At 33.0% G+C, this 23352-nt stretch overlaps 1 protein-coding gene across 2 annotated transcripts in view; it reads left to right on the top strand.

Annotated features, from left to right (window-relative positions):
- Nucleotides 1-21557, top strand: part of LOC114325370 (potassium/sodium hyperpolarization-activated cyclic nucleotide-gated channel 2) — a 571529-nt gene extending 549972 nt beyond the window's left edge. For both annotated transcript variants that reach the window (XM_050653526.1, XM_050653525.1), the window contains one exon: nt 12561-21557. In XM_050653526.1, coding sequence (XP_050509483.1) covers nt 12561-12891 — 331 coding nt within the window. In that variant the 3' untranslated portion in view covers nt 12892-21557. The remainder of the gene's footprint in view (nt 1-12560) is intronic.
- The last annotated feature ends 1795 nt before the right edge of the window (nt 21558-23352 follow it).

The following is a 23352-nucleotide window of genomic DNA, read 5'->3' as shown; positions in this document are numbered from 1 at the left end:
AAAAAGAAAGGAATAACACCAGCTTTCAGAACTAACAACAACTTAAGCAAATATATTAAGAACAATAAAAGTCGAAAGAGAAAGCAACTACAGAGTGGTGTGTACAAACTAACTTGTGGTGACTGTCCGAAAACGTACATCGGTCAAACTGGCAGAACTTTTGACAAACGGATAGCAGAACACAAAAGGGCATTCAACAATAGAAAAACAGACACTTCTACATACGCACTTCACCTTCTAGATCATAATCATTCTTTCAATGAAGAGTTTCAAATTCTACATATTCAAAATAAAGGCCTTAAGCTATCTTTTTTAGAATCTATGGAAATTAATAAACTGAAAAATACAGATATAATTCTGAATGACCAACTCGAGACAAACAGCTCCCCACTCCTCAACCTCTTCAGTTGAAGACTTAAAAAGGCAAACACATTGTAAACTATATCACTTGAGAAAGGCACTCCGCCGAAACAGCTGTAGTCACTTAGTTATAATAAATTTTGTGGAAGTATAGGAAACAAACGTTTTCAGTGTTTTATTGTTAGAATTATATTAATTTTATTATCAAGCGGACGTAAAGGTAGTGACGAATATCTGAGCATACCTGTCTCCCCATGAGTCTCTCCAAATGTCTCCCCATGAGTTCTCTACTCTTCTCTGTTTTGTGCTATTTGGTGCTAGTTTCTTCTCCTCTAGTCATCGTTTTGTGGTCTTCTTCTACTACAACTGTGCTCGCGTGGTCTTCAATGTACAATGTTTCTCGTCCATCTTTCGTTGTTTTGTCATGCCATGTGTCATATCCAGTTCCGTTTAATTTGCGCAATTCTTTCCATTACATATTCGCCTTCGTCCTGCTCCGTACGTCCCATTTCGTACATGTTCTCCCAGAAAAACTCTTAAAATAGTTCGTTCCATGGTCGTCTGCAGGGCCGCCGAGAGGGCAGTACAGCCGGTACATTTTACCGGGGCCCGGCGATGTAAGAGCCCCTTACATCGGAATTATGGAATAAATCCAGAATTTACATCAAATAAATAAAAACGGCGCAAAAAGCCTGTGAGATTTTTGGATGATTTGCCGGGCCTAGTAGTGATGCGACTGAAAATTTTGAGCCCGGCGCAATATTTCGCTGTGAAATATTTTTTAATATTGTCATATAATAAGCAATTTAACCAGAAGATTTAATGCGGAAAATAAAATTCATTCACTATTTAATATTTTATGGATATTCCGATATAAAGATGAGGACAATATTAAGAAAAAAATTAATATATGTATTGCGGGAGTGTTATAAAGAAGACATCAGTGAAGAATTGTTAGATGAAATTTTTCATTTGAGAGTGATATACAAGGATAATATTGGTGAATCTCAACTTTCTCCAATAGATTTGCTTAATAAAATTAAACATCTCAAATTTGAATTCATTGCGTTAATAATATTACCGGTGACAGTCGCAGAAGAAGAAAAATCATTTAGTTTTCTTTTTCGCATAAAAAATGCTATGGGGTAATGATAGCTACAATGAAACAGGATCGGTTAGCTACCTATCAAGTTTGTGAATTGAAAATTATTTGGCAATATCATGCGATTTTTCGAAAATTAGAGACATTTTTGCCAATCAAAAAATTCCAAAAGCACCTGTATTATAAATATTTTCACCGTTATAAATATAATCAAAATTTGATAAAATTTATATTGGAAATGTTTATTATTATTAATAATTTCATTTCTGTAAAAATTAAACAATTTTTTTCGCTCTTCACTTTTTGCCGGGGGCCCGCCATTCACTTTTTACCAGCGCCCGCTTATCCCTCTCGGCGGCCCTGGTCGTCTGTGTTGTTCTTAATCTATTACCTGATAGCTCTGTAAGTGTCATCGTCTCCATTCTATACGTCATAATGGGAAGAATTGGTAGAATACAATTGTTGAATAGCCTTTTTTTAGATTTATTGGTATCTTTTTGGTTTTCAGCAAAACGCTGAGTCTTGCTACTGATGCCCAAGTCATTTGGATTCTTCTGGTTATCTCTGACGTTTGATTCTGTTTGAACGTATGACCTAGGTATACACATAATATGAGTATATTATACTCTTCGACACTTTCTATCTCACTTTCATGTATTCAAATATTGTTAATGAAAGAAAATAGACCAGTAAGGATCTGTTTTTGGGTGGATGTGAGAGGTGGCATTCAGATTTTTGCGGATAAAGTTAGGTGACACCTTCAGTAATAATAATTGACTTATGCTCCTTCTCAAATATGCCCGGAACATTAATAAAAAAAATAAAATATTTAAAAATTTCAAAAAATTTCGTTTTTTTTTTCTACTTTTTTTGCTTATAACTTTAAAACGATTCATTTTGGAACAAAGTCGTGTAGGAATAAAACAAAGATAATTAAATTTTCTATCAGATGAGATTGGTTAAAAATGTCTTAATTTATCACCCTTGCTGCAAAATAGCAATAAATATAAAATAAGGGGGCAAAACAAGCCTGTCCTTATTCAATGATTTTCCATCACTTAGGTTACACTTGGAACCTTCCTAATTCGCTTAGAAAATTTTTGTAATGTGCTAAAACCGTACACCAAATTTCATTAAAATTGACTTACTAGATTTTGAATAATAATTTTGCAATCTAAACTTTTTTTAAATAATTAAAATTTTTTAAAATCTTGCACAACAAAAACTAGAACATACAAAGATTTGTCAATTTTTTTACATATAAAGAAGCACTTCACATATCTAATGCACTTTACAGAATTAAAATCGGATTGTTTAATCAGCCTCAGCAATGTTTTAAATTTATAAACAATTTTTTGGCTTATAAACAAATTAGTCCTGTGGCCAGGAGGGTATGCTACGGGCTCCTTTATTTAGATGGACTTACCCAAGATTTTTATGTATTTTTTGACCCGTAGAACACGATTTTTTTGGGTAACAGTTGATCCGGATGTCGATAAGATTGTTATAAACAAAGAACTTGAGGAATTACATAACATCGATTTTTCGAAAAATAAAATATTTTTTTGTATTTCTTGGGTAATTCTAAGCAAAAAATGTTCTTACAAGTTTTTTCGTAGGGTGCATAGTTTTCGAGATAAACGCAGTGGAACTTTCAAAAATTCGAAAAATTGCAATTTTTGAACGCGAATAACTTTTGATTAAAAAATAAAATAGCAATTCTGCTGACATCATTTGAAAGTTTAAGTCAAATTATACCGGTTTTAATTATTTGCATTGCTAAAAATTAATTTTTTTATTATTAAACAAAGCTATTTGTTTATAAGCCAAAAAATTGTTTATAAGTTTAAAACATTTCTGAGGCCCCTTAAATAATCCGATTTTAATTATGTAAAGTGTATTAGATAGGTAGAGCACCTCTTTATATGTAAAAAAATTAGACAACTTCTAAATGGTCTACTTTTTGTTCAGAAAGATTTTAAAAAATTTGAACTTTTTTAAAAACATTTAGATTGCAAATTTATTATGCAAAATCTATTAGGTCGATTTTAATGAAATTTGGTACACGGTTTAAGTATGTTATAAAGAATTTCCTAAGTGAATTACTAAGCTTCTAAGTGCCACCAAAGTGGTTAAAATCATTGAATAACAACAGGCGTAATTTGCACCCTTATTTTGTATTTATTGCTATATTGCAGAAAAGGTAATGCGTTAAGACATTTTTGCCCAGTCGTATATCATACAAAATTCAATTATCTTTATTTTATTTCTATACGACTTTGTTCCAAAACGAATCGTTTTAAAGTTATAAGCAAAGAAAGCAGAAAAAAATCGACGTTTTTCGAAATTTTTAAATATTTTAATTTTTTTATTAATGTTCCGGGAATATTTGAGAAGGAGCATAAGTCAATTATTATTACTGAAGGTGTCACCTAACTTTATCTGCAAAAATCCGAATGCCACCTCTCACATCCAAAATTAGACGTTTTTTCACAGATCCTTACTTGTCTAAAAAGACTAAAGAAAAAAAAACTAGTGAAGTAGGTTAGATAGACTGCCGTAGGCCAGAACAGATAAACGAGACAGAATTGTTTGTTGCACTATAAAAATAATTTCTGATCAATTTTTCAAATCTGTTAACACACACACTTACACAGAATCATTTTCTCAAGCACATCAAATGCTTATTGGTTTATTTGCGGTTTATATGATTTTCTTGAACTATGATCAAATTGTATAGGTAGACATTAATATATAACATACCTAAAGAAACAGTATGAATGTTGACTGTAACTGTATTAATATTTACAAAAATTTTCAATTTTTTTATTAGATTTGTAGATTTGGGCCGTGTCTTTTTTGTTCATCGTAATGTTGCTTCTTGGGAACTGTAATGAAAAAGAAGAAGGGTTGATAATTTAATTACACGTCAATGTATCGTGAATTACCTTATCAATAACACTACTGAAGAAGCTGGATATAAATGATTAGAAAAACGGCATCGTCCAAGACCAAAAAACTTTGGCTGCGGCCAAGAAAAGGATATATTTGCATAATATTTATTTATAATTTTCATATTGAATATAGAGTGTGGTTCAACATTATTTACTTAGTTAGAAAAACAAAATGTACCTTCTCTAAAAATGTTAGAAGAATTATGCAGATAAGGCTCGAAAATCTTAAACTACTTATATAATAGTACCTAGTTGGTTTTAGGATTTTTTTTATTTAGAATGCCTCGAAAACTAATTTCCATTGGCATGGTACAGTGGATTTTTCCAATTAGGTATCTAGTGTAATTTGTAGTGTGTGTGTGTGTGTGTGTTGTTGAGTATATGTCTTGTTACTTTGCAAAGTCGACGTCATGGTCTTTGCAAAGAGACGCTAATTGTATCCGAACGACTGCGGTCCCTCCGGAGAATACCGATCCCACAAGGACAGAAATTATTTTCATTTATTAATTTATAATAAACGAAAAATTCTCTACCCAGGTGGGATTCGAACTCACGACCATTCGGACCTTTCGATCCAAGGGTAGGCGCTCTTACCACTAAGCCACAGAGGGGGTTGGTTTTTGGATTAATTTGCAGTAGACTGTATCTTTATATATTCTAGATTTCGTCAATTAGTTCAACATTATATACATAAACCTTTTCCATTGTAATCACAAAATCTACAATCCAGGCTTCGTAAAGACAAAGGTACTATCAACCCCTTACAGAAATGTTTCGAACCCATACATTTATAAATGGAGGAGTCCTTGCGCAACAACCCGTAACCAGGAGTGTACTTTTGAGGGTCTCATTTTACAGAAACATCTCTCCCTAAACCGCAAGTACTCAAATCACAAATCAATTTCTTCATTGTGGTTAAGCCGTTTATTTTTTAAAGTATCGTGAAGCTCTTTTCTCTGCTTCTGTATTTTTGTATTTTGTATACGCTCTTCGGTCCATAGTTCGTCCAGACTATACAGAGGCCAAGATCAAGCTGGGCTTCCGTTAAATTAATGCCCCCTTGGATCTTTTCTGAAAAAAAATTTGTATTTTTTTTTTAGTTGATCATCATCATGATTCCATTTAACAGCTATTCAATATAGCAGTGGCTCGAGATAGACAAAGATGGATTAGCAAAGGAGAGGCCTTAATATTGGATATCTCAGTCTAAAGAGAAATTCACACCGAGAATGCAGTACGGCTAAGATAGGGCAATACATTTCTAATGGGAATAAACGCACAGGGTTGTCGGTCTTCACCAGTTGTTGATTGCTCTCTCAAGAGCGTCGCATAGGAACTGTGGCAACACTGAATGCGCATTTCTATCTTAACCGTACTGCAATCCCAGTGTGAATTTCACGTTAAGAGGAAACAGTAGCGATCAACAGGTAGCGAAAATGCGTTCCAAGATTGCGGCTGTAATTTTGAATATTTTTTTGAGATATTTGGCACACGTATTCGTAATATAATAAAGAATGGCGGTACAGAGCCCAATTTGAAAAATATATTATGTGGAAATTACTCTGTAATTAAATACAATATTAAAAAAACGATCCTGTACCGCCATTAAGAAGAACAAAAAATACACTTTCTTCAAATAAACTTTTTTATCCGATGCCTAGAGTTTGTGTCATTTTGGAACTAAGTACTAATGAAATAAAAAATTTTAGTAGTTCCAAAATGACACAAAATCTAGGCATCGGATAAAAAAGTTTATTTGAAGAAAGTGTATTTTTTTGTTCTTCTTAATGGCGGTACAGGCTCGTTTTTTAATATTTTATTTAATTACAGAGTAATTTCCACATATTAATATATTTTTCAAATTGGGCTCTGTACCGCCATTCTTTATTACGTGTGCCAAATATCTCGAAAAAATATTCAAAATTATAGCCGCAATCTTGGAACGCGTTTTGGCTACCTGTTGATCGCTACTGTGTCACCTTAATAAACAGATGGATAGATCGTGATTATTCAGCCAGGTTCCTCAAGTGCTAACCGTATCGTAGACTTAAGTATCCCAATCTCTTTAACTTACATATAAATTTTTTTAAATATTTTATTTGTTGATCCACACTCTGGATTCTACTTCTATAATATTATTTATTTAAAACGGTATATTGACTATTCTCCTTTTCATGAACATTTTTCAGTGCGTCACAAATTATAGAAAAAAAGGTAAGTCCGTGATAATACACATTTATGACATTTATTCTAACGTGACATTTTAGTTAAATCTGACAGTTGTCAAATTTTATTTTCAATTTGGAATAAAACCAAATCAATTGTGTCTATTGCATTTATAAAATGGTATTTTCTTTCATTTGTATAGTCTTATAAATTGTACAGATTATATTGATAATATTATTATTTTATTTAATAAATAATTCTTTTTTGATTATGGCGCCATCTATCGACAACTAGAATAATCACCGAACTAGAATAATTACCGAAGTATTCCCAGACGTGCCTTTTTTTCTGTCACATACAATTTAATGCGTTAGAGAGAAATCGAAAAACTGTGACGCACTGAAAGATGATCATGAGAAAAAGAATACAAGAACTTTTTTCTTGATATCAATATAATTTTTTATGATTTTGTGGAACGATTGTTGTTACCAGTAAAGTAGTACCTACCTACCTTTTGTAGAGAAAATAATTTTTGTGTTATTATCTCATTTAATTTTCTTTTCAAAATTAGATTTAATTCTTAGTATTCATATATTTTATATCATTTAAACATAATAAATTTAGTTGGATAATATTAAAACACTGAATTACAATTTCACAATGTTCACATTTGTTTGCTTTTTTAGGGCAGTAGTGTCAGCGGTAACGCATGTTTCTGTATCTATATATTTCTATGTATTTACTGGTTTTATAAGTTGCCACAAAAACTAAATGTATGATCGGGTATAGTGGATACTCCGTTAATTGGGCCGTTATAAAAATGCAACTTAGAAACGGAATGGTACCTGCCCTGAAAAACAAGTAGAGAAAATTTTAATGAAATATGGTTTCAGTAAGACGGTGCTGTTTAGATTTAGATTTAGATCAGACATTTCCCCAATGATGAATTGGTAATTTAGGTAGTATTGAATGGCCTCCTCGTTTACCCGATTTGAAACCTGAAGATTAATTTTGTTGAGGATACTTCAAAAGCAGAATTTATAAAACTAAACCAGCAAGTTTTGCGGCAACATATGGATGCGAAACGAGGACCATGACCAAAGCAAACGACGAAGAGCACAGACGTTTTGAACGAAAAATACTTAAAAAAAATTTTCGGACCTCACTACGACATTACCACAAACCAGTATAGGATCAGAGCCAATATCGAATGAAAAGCACTCTACAATAACGCTGATATTGTCCTAGAAATTAAATCACAGCAATTAAGATGGGCAGGCCACGTGCACAGACATCATAACGAAAGACTTGTAAGACTGGTATGGGAGGAGGTTCCTACAGGCAAAAGATCACTCGGACGTCTCTGAATGCGATGGAGAGATAACATCCAACGACGAAATCCGGAAAATGAAGATTCCATTTGACCCTTGGTTGATGGAAGACAGAACAAATTGGAAAAAAGTTGTACAGTCAGCCAAGACACAACCAGGGTTGTAGCGCTATGTGATGATGAAGTTTTGCAGAGCTGAGAGAATTAGACGTTTCTAGGCTTTGGTTTTATCATTTTAAGATATTTCTAACTACATAAAATCGAAAGTATTGTATACGGCTGAACTGGTATTAGTCCATTCTTTCAAGGTTTTTGCTCTAAATAAAGAACCGCTTGGATTGACATGAAATTTGGCATACGTATAGCTTACATGTCAAAGAAAAAAAGTGATATTGTGCCGATGTGTGCTTTTGCCTTGGGGGTGACTTTCACCCCCTCTTGGGTGTGAAAAAATATATGTCCAAAATAAGTCCGGAAATGGGTAAGCTGACTAATTTTAAGTAACTTTTGTTCTATAGAGCTTTTTCACCAAGTCAACACTTTTTGAGTTATTTGCGAGTGAATATTTTCATTTTTCAAAAAAATAACCACATTTTTAGACGGTTTCTCGCAAATATCTCAAAAAGTTAGTATTTTGTCAAAAAAACGTTCTTAGCAAAAATATAGCCTATAAAAAAGTAAAAAAAAATGGTGTACGCGTTAGGTCTCTGGATCTCGCAGAACCAGAGTTATAGCCAATGAAAAATAGATTCATGTTCACCAAATTTCAAGTAGAATATTTCGACGTAAAATATCCAAAAAATTAAGCACTTTTTGGGAAAAACCCATTATAACTTTTTTAAAGTTTTTAAAAAAAGCTTTATTTCTGTTTTTACAAAAAGTTTCTAGCTTTAAATTTAAGCAAGTTACGCTCAAAATAAAGTTGGTCCCTTTTGTTTTTGCAAAAAAAAAATCGAGAAGACCACCCCCTAATTAGCAACTTAATGAAATTAATCGTTACCGCTCCACAAATTATTTTACTTATGTTGTGTTTATGTGATCTGTAAGTTTCATCGATTTAAAGTGCTTATTTTTGAAAAAATTTGGTTTCAAATTTTCAATTTTCAAAAATATGCTTTTTTTCAGAATAACTTAAAAATTGTTAGAGATACCAAAAATCTCGAAAAACAAAAAAAGTCAGATTTGCTTTTCTGAATATCATGTATTTTTGTTTTTCTGTTAGACAAAAATTGATTGAGATTTGGTGTTTCGAAATTTGCATACATTCGTGATCAGTGACTCGTTCAACCCCTTTTAACTACAGCCCTTTCAATAATAAGGACTTTGAACCGATGAAACTTACAGATCATATAAACAATATATAGACTACAGGCCCATGTCCAAAATGGATGGGTCATATGAACCACCAGGTAACGTATATAGGACGATATAAGAGCATAAAATAATAAGATTCAGCACTATGCCGTCACTTGTAAGCAGTCCAACTGAGTGCTGGTAAGAATTCAAAAGTGCAGGTAGAGTGGGTACATTTTGGTCATATATTTTTGTACGGCATTTTTACCATCGATAGATCCATGAAAAATAATAAGAAAGCGCGCAGTGCCGTCCAAAAATGGCGAGCCACAAAGTTTGTCAATTTTTTTGATTTTCTGAAAATTTCCTGGGTAAATTTGGTCATTTGATCCTGTACGGCATCAGTTTCATGCTGTTTTAATACAACTTCTAATCCATTATTCCGCAACGCCGTACAAAAATCATGCGACAAGGGAAAAAAATCGAGGGTTGCAATCCCCTCTCTTTCCGTGGTCCGGGGAGTGATTTGAAAAAGTACGGCTTCGGTTCCAAAACATTATCTAGCACTCAAAAGTACTATTAAAAATAATGCCGTCAAAAAATTATTGTTCATTTGAATGTATATTAATGCTTATGTTAATTTCATGGTATACTTGATTTATAAAGCTAAAAAAATCATTTGACTCTGTACGGCAACTTTTTCTTTAACAATATATTGTAAAATACAATTGTTATGTAGTATTGCCGTTCAAAAGAAACTGTTCTAAAAAAAATTATAGAGAAATACAAAAACAGAATTTTTTTAAAATATTGCCAAAGTTTAAATATTCATAGATTAATAAAATATAGCAATTTTATACATTTATCCTTTGTTTTAAATATTATTAAGATAAATAAATTAGGAAAAAATGATGCCGTACATTTTAATGCATACCATATCTTTTAGGTTGATGATAATGACGCTACCATTTTAAAGGTAGTACTTTGTGGTCATTTGATACTGTACGGTATTAACATAACTATTTTTGAAGAGAACAATTTATTGATAATATGATAAAATCATTATGACGTCTAACAGAAGTGAAAGGGTGTGTAGGTATATAATATCCTAGAATTGAAACTGTAAATCCCAGTATCAACAGTTTTGTATACTTTTAATATATACTTCAAACATTATTGTTACATGTATATAATTGATTTGTTTCATTGTAATGATGTGAATAAATAAAACAACTACTATTTTTTAGAAAAATTACTACTAGAAAACGACTACTTAGCACACAGGTGTAGATATATGCCTACAAATGCTACACGTCGTAACATAACGTTGCTCCTTAAGCGATATATACGTAAACTATATTTATTTAATATTTTTATTACTTTTTTATCAATATGAACTTTCAGATTTGTACGGCGTTAACTTTTTATAAATTATTGCATTAAGTACAAACGAACTATCTAAATGCCGTATAAAAAAATATCGTCATAAATTTCACCTTACATTTCGTTATATGGATTTTTCGTACATTTCATTCTGTGGATTTTTCCTTGAGCTTTTTTTTCCTACAAACCTTTGGACCAACGAAAATGTACGGCATGTAAAATAATGTTATCTATGCATAAAATACTTTCAAAATAAATTAATTTTATGTTGTCTCAAATCACCCCCCAGACCACGGAAAGAGAGGGGATTGCAACCCTCGATTTTTTCCACTTGTCACGTGATTTTTGTACGGCGTTTCGGAATAATGGATTAAAAGTTGTATTGAAACAGTATGAAACTGATGCCGTACAGAATCAAATGACCAAATTTACCCTGGAAATTGTCAGAAAATCAAAAAAATTTACCAACTTTGTGGCTCGCCATTTTTGTACGGCACTGCGCGCTTTCTTATTATTTTTCATGGATCTATCGATGGTAAAAATGCCGTACAAAAATATATGACCAAAATGTACCCACTCTACCTGCACTTTTGAATTCTCACCAGGACTCAGTTGGACTGCTTACAAGTGACGGCATAGTGCTGAATCTTATTATTTTATGCTCTTATATCGTCCTATATACGTCACCTTGTGGTTCATATGACCCATCCATTTTGGACATGGGCCTGTAGTCTAATATACACGAGTCAAGAAACTTGTGAAGTCGTAACGATTAAGTTCATTTAAGATACTAATTAGGGGGTGATTTTCTCGATTTTTTTACCAAAACCAAAAGGGACTAACTTTATTTTGAGCGTAACTTGTTTAATTTTGATGCTAGAATTTTTTTTTTTAACAAAAATAAGCTTTTTTAAACACTTTAAATAAGTTGTAATAAGTTTTCCCCGAAATGTGCTTCATTTTTGGTTATTTCACGTTAAAGTATTCCATTTGGAATTTGACGAATATGAACCTATTTTTCATTAGCTATAACTCTGCTTCTACTAGGTGTAGAGACGTGATATATACACCATTTTTTTAAAAATTTTCACAGGCTATATTTTTGCTACGAATGTTTTTTCGACAAAATACTTTTGAGTGATTTGCGATTAACCGTCTAAAAGCGTGGTTATTTTGTTGAAAAAATGAACATATTCACTGCCAAATAACTTGAAAAGTATTGACTTAGTGAAAAAACTCTATAGAACAAAAGTTACTTAAAATTAGCCAGTTTATCGATTTCCTGACTTTCTTTGGACGAATATTTTTCACCCACAAGAAGGGGTGAAAAGCACCCCCAGGGCAAAAGCACATATCGGCACAATATCACTTTTTTTCTTTGACTTGTTAGCTATGTGTATGCCAAATTTCATGTCAATCCAAGCGGTTCTTTAAAATTTAGAGGTTTTGCAATATTTTACCGTTAAAGAACGGACTATATTGAAGCGGAGATTTTAATAAAGGTACAGTATACAGGATGCTGTATTTAAAAAATCAAAGTGACCAATGCTATCAGGAAAATGATAAATCTAGTAACATCACAAACATCAAAAATTTCAATTAAGTTTCCAAACACTTGGTTCACACTGTATAATTATATTTCCTATATTATATAACCATGTTTTATATTGTAGATTAATATTCGATGTGCTTTTGTGTGGAATGTGCCAATTGTATCCGCTTTTGTAATCATTTCAGTGACATTATCTTCAGTATAGTAATCTAGCCATTTATAAATGTACGACAAACGTAAATAACTACAAGAAAAAAGTACTTGTAGATTCTTAACACAATGATTTTATTTCTATACGTAAAAACAATAGTCTAAATAAGTTTTATGTTTTAAAAAATCTACGTATTCACTTACTACCTAAGTTTGATACTAGTTCTCCAACATCTACCATATATTCGTAATAAATTTTTCTGTGTGCAGGCTGAACAAAATAGGCAAAAACCCAAACCTCCTCGCCCATCGAGAAGAAGACTTAGGTAGCGAAAGTAAGACCATAAACGCCGTTGTCAACGCTCTAGCTGCGGAAGCAGACCATGTAAATATGTCAAACGAATCTGTAGCGCGCCTCCACTCCAGCGACCGAGACCTCCGAGAGCTAGGATGGAACCTGCAGAAACTATCCCTACCAAGACCCAAATCAGAGAACAACTTCGCCTCGCAGGACATGTCGTTGTTCAGGAGCAGCGAAAACAACGGAAGGATATCTTTCCATAAATCTGACACTTTCCACAAGGAATCCAGCCTACAATGACGGCACTCCACGCACTAGTGTTCAGTGTTGTCAGATCAACTGTGCCAGATGCCGGTGCTCACTGTTGCCACAGCTGCACTCATTCTGCGCACGGACCACCATTGAACTGGCCATACACTGCATTAGTGCGTGCGAGATTGGACAGCAACTGTTCAGGGACTCGATCAAATTCGTGTGATAACTGAACGAATGACATGTTTTTATTTTTAGCAATAAACTCTTTGAACTGAGCACATTATTAATAGGAAAACATACAGGAAATAACAGTACTCTTCTACAGTTCTGTAATACAGCTAACTAAAGAATGTATATAATAATTTTTTACATAATATACATATTTCATACTGAGCGACCCAGTTGTTTACAGCATTTAACTAGGAAACTTTTGAACGTATTTGAATTATTGTTGAGAAATCAGTGTGGTTCGTTCTTATCGCTAAGTTTCTCTTCCCAGTAAAAATTTTTAAAGAAAAGATTGATTTTTTCGTCGTCTCCTTCATTTAAGAATATAGTCATCAACATGTCTTTGTATTAGGCTGTTCTGATGAGTTATTCAAAGCCTAGTTCTATCTAATGTTATACGACCAGGACATATCTTGATTTTTCCATTAAATGTAATAAGTACTGTGGTCTTAAAGAAGACCAACAGTTTCCTTATTGGTAGTTTTAGGCTCTCTTTTGATTCAATCCTCAGTTGACCAGTGAATTCGTGCCTTATATCACTTGGCATATTGTAATGGCATAGGATGTGTATGGCAGTATCTTCTTCCATTTCGCATTTTCTGCAACATGGTTCATTCACTTACATATATGGCATAGAATCTGTATGGCAGTCTCTTTTTCCATTTAGCATTTTCTGTACCATGGTTCATTCGCTTATATGGCAGAGTATGTGTATGGCACTCTCTTCTTCCATTTAGCACTTTCTGCACCATGGTTCATTTACCTTACCTAGTTTGTATAAGTGTGTTCTAAAACAACAATGTCTAGTCACCATTTCAGTGACCCTGTCATCTGCCGCTTGGCTAGCTGTATAAATGATTCTTTTTGTTTTGGGGTCTTCATGATTTCATCAATACGGGCCACCAAAGCAAAATCATTAGCCTGAAACAGTTGTTTATTGACTTAGGCTGTAAGATTTGTTATAATTATAAATCTGCCCAGACTCCGGATACAGTACCATGAGCAGTTTTGATTTTAATCTTAGTCAGTAGTTGTTTCTCTACGTTTAATCTATTTAGGGCTTCTTTATTTTCTTCTTTATCTCTTTGTTGCGCTTTTCAGGTAATTTTCAAAATTCACCGATACACCCACATTTTTTCACAATGGCTTTAACTTATTCAGACTTCTGATTTTTTTGAGTCCATGTTTTAACTCCTTAGAGTAAAACAGACCAAACGTAACATTTAGCAAGGTTTTACAAGGTATTTTGCTTGTTTTGGGTTACCCTTACATTGGCTTTGTCTTGTCAATGTTTACCTATTTCGAATTATTGACAAGTCCATCTAAGGCTTCCTGTAAGCATCTGTCTGTATAACTAGCAAAAGGGTAGGTATGTGCGTGGGTTATACTAGGACTTTTTACTTCATTCATTTTTAGAGCTGTAAAAATTTTTTCAGGGCTTTCTTGAACAGCAGTTTCAACTAGTGGTTAAACAGCATGGGGATGAACACAAACACATGTGTGACTCCTTTACATAGGAATCCATTTCTGGATGTTTGTTCATGGATTATATTTTTGGCATTATATTTTAGTCTGAGATTTTTATCATACAAGTTAATATACAATAGAGAATCTAACATACACTATAGAAGCTCTTTCTAATAGATATACGGCTTCGCGAGGTTACACTATCTGTCTCCAAAGAGGTCTATCCAGAGCCACTGTTCGCCACCTTCTGACTCCAACTTCCTCGCATATTCTCCAACGCCTTCGATCCAAAGAAAAGGGGATTTTTCTCGACGTCATTTATCTCCTCGGTGGAGGTTTTCACTCTATATTACCCATACAGGTCCAGTGTGTATCTGACTCCCTCGTCTCATGACAGTTACATAAAATAATAAAGATAATTGTTTGATTTGGTCAATAAATTGGTAGTGTAGACATTTCTTAGGTTATGTGAGGTTAGAAGTATTTTCTTCAAGTCTTCGTTTATCTGTCATATGTCACATCAACTATTTTTGTTCTTGTATAGCTGTTTTGGTTTGATGAAGCTGAAAACGTTGATGTTGTTGTTCAGTGGATATGTCCTGAGCTTTTAAATGTATTTTTCTTCTTCTTTCGCCGTTATTTATGCAGAGTTTACTTTAATTTCATTGGCCATACTTTTGGATTATCTTTACTTAATACAAAATGTTGACATTTTCTTGGAAAGCGCTGTAAAAACGTTTGGGGCACTATGTATATAACTTGAAACTTATCTAAATTTTGTTTTGTATAAATACAATTACATAAAAAACTTCTCAAGCCTTAACGGTACAAATTATCATACGAAATGCATCGAATTCTTGTCAGGTTGCTGTAATCTGTTTTTTATTTTGTTAAAGCAATAAGTGAAATGGACACTTCGCTAGAATGTGCAATATTAGGACTAATATTAAGTTTAGCTTTAATCATTTAGGTGCTCAACAAATTTGTAATGGATACTAGAGACTTCACAAACCCGGTTTTTGGGTACTCCCGTCACTGTTTTTGCGCTGCATCGTTTCTAGGTGACGACAACTTATTATTATATTTGGTAATGTAAAAAAAATCGACTGCGGTTATACAGAGGAAGAATATAAATATATCTATTGATTAGGAGGAATTCAAATATATATTGCATAAGAAAAAATCGATATCGATTAAGAATTTAAAGGTTACTAATAGAAGTTTAATAAAAATATCTTTTGTGTTTGTAAAAATCGACTGCTAAAGTCCGACGTCACCAAAATAGTAATAACAAACAAACAAAATTGTAATAACAGCTAAAAACCCATGACATATTATTTCAACTTTATTCCTATACTACACATTTTGTAAATATTAAGTCTACAATCCTAACCTCAAACGTTTTTATGCTTAAAAAATTACTAAAAGGTACTTCACTTGTCAACAACTCAGCAATAACATAAACAAATCGTACTTGTTTATAGGGCTATTTATCGCGGCCATTTTTCTGGTACTCTTGACATATGACGTACACTATACGTCATATTTCATTGGTATATACCAATTATACATACCAAAGACGTATGACGTATAAATATTATACGACATATGCCAAGAAGACGAGGAAAATAACTAAAAGAAACTAATAGCGCTATTGATACGTCTTTGCTATGGTTATTTTATAGAAAATGAGCACGAACGCCCACATTAACAACAAATTTAAGAAATAAATATATTAAAACACGTGTTGTGGGTTACGGCAGTTTATTTGAAATAATTTCTAAACTCAAACTTCTACTATGACGTCACGGCTGTAGTAGTCGATTTTTTGCAAATAATCCTTCATAGCAATTTTGTGATTACATATTTTTTAACTTATTTATTAGTGATATTAGATTTTGAATCCTAATTCCTGTTACTTTTACGAATTAAATCATTGACAACCTACCATTAGGTAAATATATTTAAACAAATCGTTGATTTAGAATATTCTTAGTATTTGTAGGTAATTATTACTTTTATCTTCTTAGGTTTAGATTTCTATTTCTTCTGGCCTTATTTGAAAATATCTGCGCAGTATTTTTCTCTAATTTTTTACAATGTTGAGTGTTAGTTAAAATATTTTGGATGAAATTTTAGAGCAAGAGAAGGTCCTAAATGCCAACTATATTGCTCGTGCTATAATCTTCGGGATGATTTGTTTGTGAACATCGAAAACTTCATCTACAACTTACTTTTTTATTTTTGTTTTGCTCTAAGTCGATCTTATTTTGAGATACGCTCGGGGGGTCATTTATAATTTCTTTCTCGCATGGTGCTTTTTCCTCTACGACTATCTTTACAATTTTTCGTAAAACTATGTCGAGTCCAGGTGCTCTCCAGGCCTTTAGTGGTTTACCCATCTCCATCAGCTCCTCTGTAGAGTAGTCTCTTCGAACTTCTTTATCTCTCTCTGTCGGAATAGCTCTTCTTCTGCAGAATATTGATAACTATCTGGTAAGCAACACCCCAGATTATCATTTTCAAGCTGGGTAAAGCACATTTCTTTCCAGTACCTTTTCATTGCTTAATCTTCTCCTTTGCAAAAATTTTGACCTCTCTGCCTCTTCGTATACCGTTTGGTTCTTTTTTTTTGCTCTAGTGACGTATCTTCTCAGTTCAATGTATCCTCTTCTTATTTCCTCTATGTTGACTGTCCACCATTTATTCGCCACCTAATGTTTTGACACACACTTCTTCTTCCAACATACTGATATGTTCTGAACAGTGAGATCTCTTCTGTCTATCTAATTTTTGCTCTATCGAAGAATTGTGCTAGTCTTTTTGGACAGTATCTTGTTTTTGGTTATGTATTTACCTTTTTGTTGCTATATTTGTATATTTACCTTCTTTAAATTATTGAGAATAGGTACAAGTTTTGTATTGGTTCTTTAATATCCTAACATATTTATTTTCTTTTCATTAGTTTGTATCATAGATTATAACGTAGAAAAATGGCTGGTATTTTAGGATCTTCTTTACTCAATGAATAAACTATTTATTCCAACTTAGTAATTTTAAAAGAATTATGTTGCATCAATTAAAAACATCCTAGTTGTTTACTTTAGATAAATATTTTCCTGAAACAACAAGGAATTGAATCGATTATTTTGTATTTAAATAATTAAACGGGTTGACTACGTTAAAAAAAATTCTTCTTTGTACCATACATATAAACAAAAGGTAGGTGCTTTGTACTCAAACCCCAATGCAGTAACCAGAATTGCACAAATACTGTACCAGTTGAAGCTGGTACAATACTGTACCAGTTCCTCGAAACTGGCACAATACTGTACCAGTTGCTCGAAGCTGGTGCAAATTAGAGGAATATATACGACACGACCCTGTCATCACAACTGTTTCCTTCCTACAGACGATTCTTATTCCCTGATCAATTGTATATACGAAAATACCTTCATTTTATAATAAAATTGAAAACGTATTAAAAATTATATTAGGAAACTTGCACACATTGTAAAGGTATTAGCTTACTACGGTCGGGTCAGGCAAATGAGACAACACGAGTGATTCAAAAGATCTCTCTATCATTTTCTACACAAAGAGAGCAATTCGATAGTAATTTATTAACTACTTGACTTGCGTGAATAGATCAACTCTTGTAACTGTAGGTAGACAACTACAAGGCAACCTTTAAAATACTCGGTACATTAGATTGATCTTTAGCACTAATTTTTGAGTACTGTATAACACTTTGTATTTCTTTAACAATCCTCACTCAACTTCATGTACAACTCTACGTTTTGTTGAATGAGAAAACAACTTATTAAAAGCTCCATAATAATAATAGCCCCATAATAATAATAATAATAAAATCATATAGCTCCATAGTGGAGCAAAGGGTACATCAGTGTTTCAGTAGCAAAAGCAAAAGATTTGATGGCAAGGTTGCTAGCCTCACGCATTATTGCTTGAGTCCCGTCAAATATTATTGATTAATTTTCTCCACTCTCTTCTGTTCCTTGCAATATTTTTTGCTTCGTTCCATGTTAAATTAATTAACTTATCTAAGTTTTTTTTCTATCATTCTCTTCCATGTGGCTAATGGTCTTTCTTGTTTTCTTTTACCTGGTAGTCTGTGCTTCCGTAACCTCTCCATCTCATGTAATTTCTATTTTTTCCTCGTTCGTTATTCACCACAGTTCTTCGTTTGTGATTTTATTTGGTCAAAATGCTTTCAATATTATTCGTCGGAAATTCATCTGTTCACAAAGGATTGCATCTTTTGAAAAAGTTTCTTGCTATATTTCCATGTATCGGCTCCATATACTAAGACTGGTTTCACATTTGTCTGGAAAAGGCGCAGTTTCGTTTTTTTTTTACTAACACTTGTCGAGGCACCTTGCGTAATGTGTTGAAAGCGGTATGTCTTTTTCTATGCCACCTGTTGCATTTACTAGACTACCCAGATAGCATAACTCTTCTACTTCTTCCATTTTGTTTATCCTCCAGGTATGTATATCCGTCATTGGTTTTTTTGCTTGAGAGTACCTATATGCGTTTCCTTAGTGTTTATTTTTAATCCAACAGTTTTTGCTATGTTTTTTAATCTGGTTGTTTTATTTTGCATTATGTTGTTTATTTGATGTTATGAGGCATATGTCGTCAGCAAATTGTAGGTCCTCTAAGTTGTTTAATATTCGCCATTGTAGTCCTGTTTTTATTTTTGGTCTGCTTCATTATCCAATCTATTATTACTATGAACAGCGTAGGTGACAGAACGTATCCCTGTGTTACTCCTTTATTAAAATTAATTTGTTTGGATAGTTCACCTTCGTGCTCAACTCTAGCAGTATATTGGTCGTAAAGGAGCCTTATTATCCTAATATATTCCTTTGTCTGATAATCCGTAGTGTTTCAGTATATTCCACATCATGTTGCGGTTAATCGAATCAGGTTTTTTCAAAGTCTATAAAATTTAAAAAATTTCCCACATTTTTTCCGTTGCCTATTCCAAAATTATTGTTAAAGTGTTCACATGATCTATAAAAGAGTTGTTAGGCCGAAATCCTGCGAAAATCCTTGAGACAGGACAGAGGCAGGAAGACAGGAAGTGAGAGATGAAATCAATGCGTCACGCTGATTAAGAAATTGTTAAAGAAACATAATAAGTGTCTATTCGCTATGAGCCGATGAGTAGAAGGTATTTGACAGCTTTCGCCAGCGCTGTTAGTGGCAGTTTTGTGTATTGAATTTGAACAATTTTATCAGAAAAGTATAAGGTTCAAACCGCGAGAGAGCGCTACCGACGAAATCCACAGCCAATAAAAACAGAGGTAACCTCTAAATTTCACATAAACTTCTTCTTTTTCTAAATGGCCTCTTGCGTAAGCAGTCATCCAGTCGCACGAATTTATATATTAAATATTAAAATTATAATAAAATAAAAAAAAACATAATTACTTTTACTATTAATTCTGTGTATTCGTTCAGTAATCAGGTTACAATAATATTTCAGTTCATAATTTGTGTTTTTATAGATAAATATCTGTTTTTCTCGTTTTGTGTATTTCACATATACCAATGTTATCAGAAAAATACAAGTTTCAAACCGTGAGGAGCGCTACCGTCGAAACTCACAGCCAATTGACTCGGCACAATGTATAGTAGAGGGAATTTGATACCTCATTCGTACTTTTGGTCTGTATATCTTCTAAAATCTTTAAAGAAACCATATATTCAGTATGCACGAACTTGCTCAATTCACCAATGTCTTAATTAGCACTATTATCCTGTAACGATTTAAACTGACTACGTGTTTTCTCATATGCAGTCGACCTTAACAATTTATAGGCAATCGACTCAAAACTACAGCTATAATTTGTTGCTTCGTTATTTTTTGGAACGTATACATGAAGTATCTGGCTACAAAAACTGAGATCAAAGACATAGCGGTGGTGTTTGTCTTTGTCCTGCGTTTTGCAATCTACTCTTATCCTCTCTATCAAGTAATGTTTGAAGAGTTAATTGCTTGCACGTAATAAAGCATATATTTATTAAGGTGCGTGCAGAAAATGCAACAATTTATTGAACCAAGACTAATGTGTAATTTGGCAATGTATTATAACGTCGTAAGAACAGACCGTATCGTTGATTGTTTGTTTTCTATTAAACTTTGCTTTAAAGCAAAAAAATTTTAATGTTGCTTCAAAGCAACATTAAAATTAAGATGCCGTAAGAACAGAGAGTATCGTTTATTGTTGGTTTTCTGTTGAACAGTGTCAAAACTTTGCTTTCAAGCAGAAAACTTTTAATGTTGCCTCAAAGCAACATAAAAATTAGGACACCGTAAGAACAAATCGTATTGTTGCTTGTCGATTTTCTGTTGAACAGTGGCAACACATTGGTTTAAAGCACCGAACTTTCACTGTTGCTTTAAAGCAACATTAAAAGTCCGACAGTAAATACAACGCACAAATTGTTTATTTGGCAACGATATCGCATTGCTCTGTTACACAATGGTATTCGTTTCTAAGTATTGTCACATATATGTATACTCGTACCTTAATATTTTGTATAGTTATGGCACATTTTTTGGATTACATGCAGACTTTAGAAAGCAAAAATTATTACCAACAACTTTTGGATCTTCAAAATTATGTACTTCATGTATACTTCTTTGCTGAATTCTCGTAACTTCCCATTTTTGGCGCAATATTTGGATATAATGTAAAAAACATATCTCTTTACATAAAGATATTTTTCTTCTCAATGTAGACAAAAAAATAAGCAATATTTTTAAAAGGCAGAAAGCAGACAATATTTTCTAGCGATGTTCAAATGTATATGACGGAATTGTAATTGAGAAAAAAATAAATGCGAAAATAGGGTAAAGTGGAACTGACTAAAGGGATGTAATATTTTTATTTTGACATTAGAAATTACATATTTTTTGTGTTATTTTTTTACTTTGTAGATAAATAAAACAAGTTTAGTAATAAATAAAGCATGACATTTTATTTTGTTTTTTTTTTTTCTTGGTGTGTTTATCAATATGAGATGAATTTATTCGTTTTTTTATTATTTGATTATTTTTTATTTATCATTTATGTCGTTGTTGTTTATATATACTGGTGGGTACGAAGTAATTATTATATGAAAAAAAATATCAAAAACTATAGCAATAATTTACAACAGAATTATTGTTCATAAGCCACTTTTTGGTTCAACTAATTTTTGAGGTTTCTTACGAAGGTGGGTTGACGTTAGACTCAATTATTAATGTCTTTCTCATTTACTTTTTAAATCTTATATTGTGTCTTAATACATTTAATAAGACGCTTCTTTAACGTTATTTTCCTCTCCGAAAAGTAATGTTGCTCGAACTTCTCAAAATGTTGCCGATGGCATCAGCATTATGTATCGCTGATCAGAAGAGGTGGCCAAAATATATTCACAATTACAAACAGGGGCAAAAGAGACCGGACTATAAATAAATATTCAAAAGACAGAAAGCTAGCACAGGCAAGAGCTAGGGAAAACAGATGCACAGTTAAATAAGAGGAACATATTGATACAGTAGAAAGTTTCACGTGTCTGGGAGTTGCATTAAGCACAAGAAAAACTATATTTAAATGGTATTGTGACAGATTCGTGACAAAATAAACTGACATAGAATGGCTCACATTTTGAGATACAAATGAAAAGAAATATAGCCAAGTTAAAAAAATGATTTTAACCCATGACGGAGATCGAGGTAAGTGGTTCAGAAATGTCTAGAAGTAGACGAATATGCTTTAAAAGAAGGAAAACGAACGAAGAAATTACCACCCAAATATTTATTTTCATATCATTATAAGATATTATCAATAACAATGGCATATTCTTATTACCTAACTGATCAAAAGCGTCCTAGGGAGGAAGAAACTTAGCAAATAGGGAAGCAAACTACTCTAACGTTGTAGCTACTGCTTAAGAAGGATAGGTCCCTAAAGCTCTATACAGAGTTGGAAAACCCGACGGGTTTAGAAGGTTATACAGAAATGCCAAGTCATCAAAGGACTTGATTCCGTGATCCGATGTTGAAATAAAGCAAAGATGGTATAAGTACTTCAGAAAGTTTCTAAATGAAGAAGACCAGAGGAGAGACACAAGATGCGGGACCACAAATGAGAATATAATACCAGTGGTAACGAGAGAAGAGATTGTCGAAGCTTTAAATAGGATGAAGAATGGTAAGGTAGTAGGACTTGATGGAATATTTGAGGAGATTTGGAAGGCTCTATTAGAGGAAAGAGTGACTGTTTTGTCCCAAATGATGAGTAAAATATATGAGGAAGAAAGGGTGCCCAATGCATGGGGGAAAAGCGTGATGGTATCACTGCGTATAAAGATAAAGGGGGCATTCAGGACCCAGAGAATTATAGGGGGTTAAAGGTAACATCGCAACCAATGAAAATTTGGAAGAGACCTGTAGAATGAAGGTTAAGGAGAGACACATTGATAGGAGAAGAAGAGTTTGGGTTTATATAGCAAAAGGGACAACGGATGCCTCGTTTGCTTTGAGACAGTTGATAAACAGATACGGTGAGAAGAAAAGAGAGCTACATTTGGTATTTATAAATCTTGAGAAGAGATACGACGCAGTTCCTAGACAAGAGCTATAGAGATGTATGAGAGAGAAAGGATATGTATGAGAAAGCGTACACGAAAGTGAAGACTTGTGTCAGATTGGCCGAAAGTTTTTCAGTGACGGTAGGTTTGTATCCAGGCTCTTTACTAATTCCGTACATGTTTAATTTTGTTATGAATGTA

This window comes from Diabrotica virgifera, chromosome 6 (assembly GCF_917563875.1).
Source record: "Diabrotica virgifera virgifera chromosome 6, PGI_DIABVI_V3a".
Taxonomy (NCBI): Eukaryota; Metazoa; Arthropoda; class Insecta; order Coleoptera; family Chrysomelidae; genus Diabrotica; species Diabrotica virgifera.
Note: the sequence above shows the minus strand (reverse complement) of the source record. Positions and strands in the feature narration are given on the sequence as shown.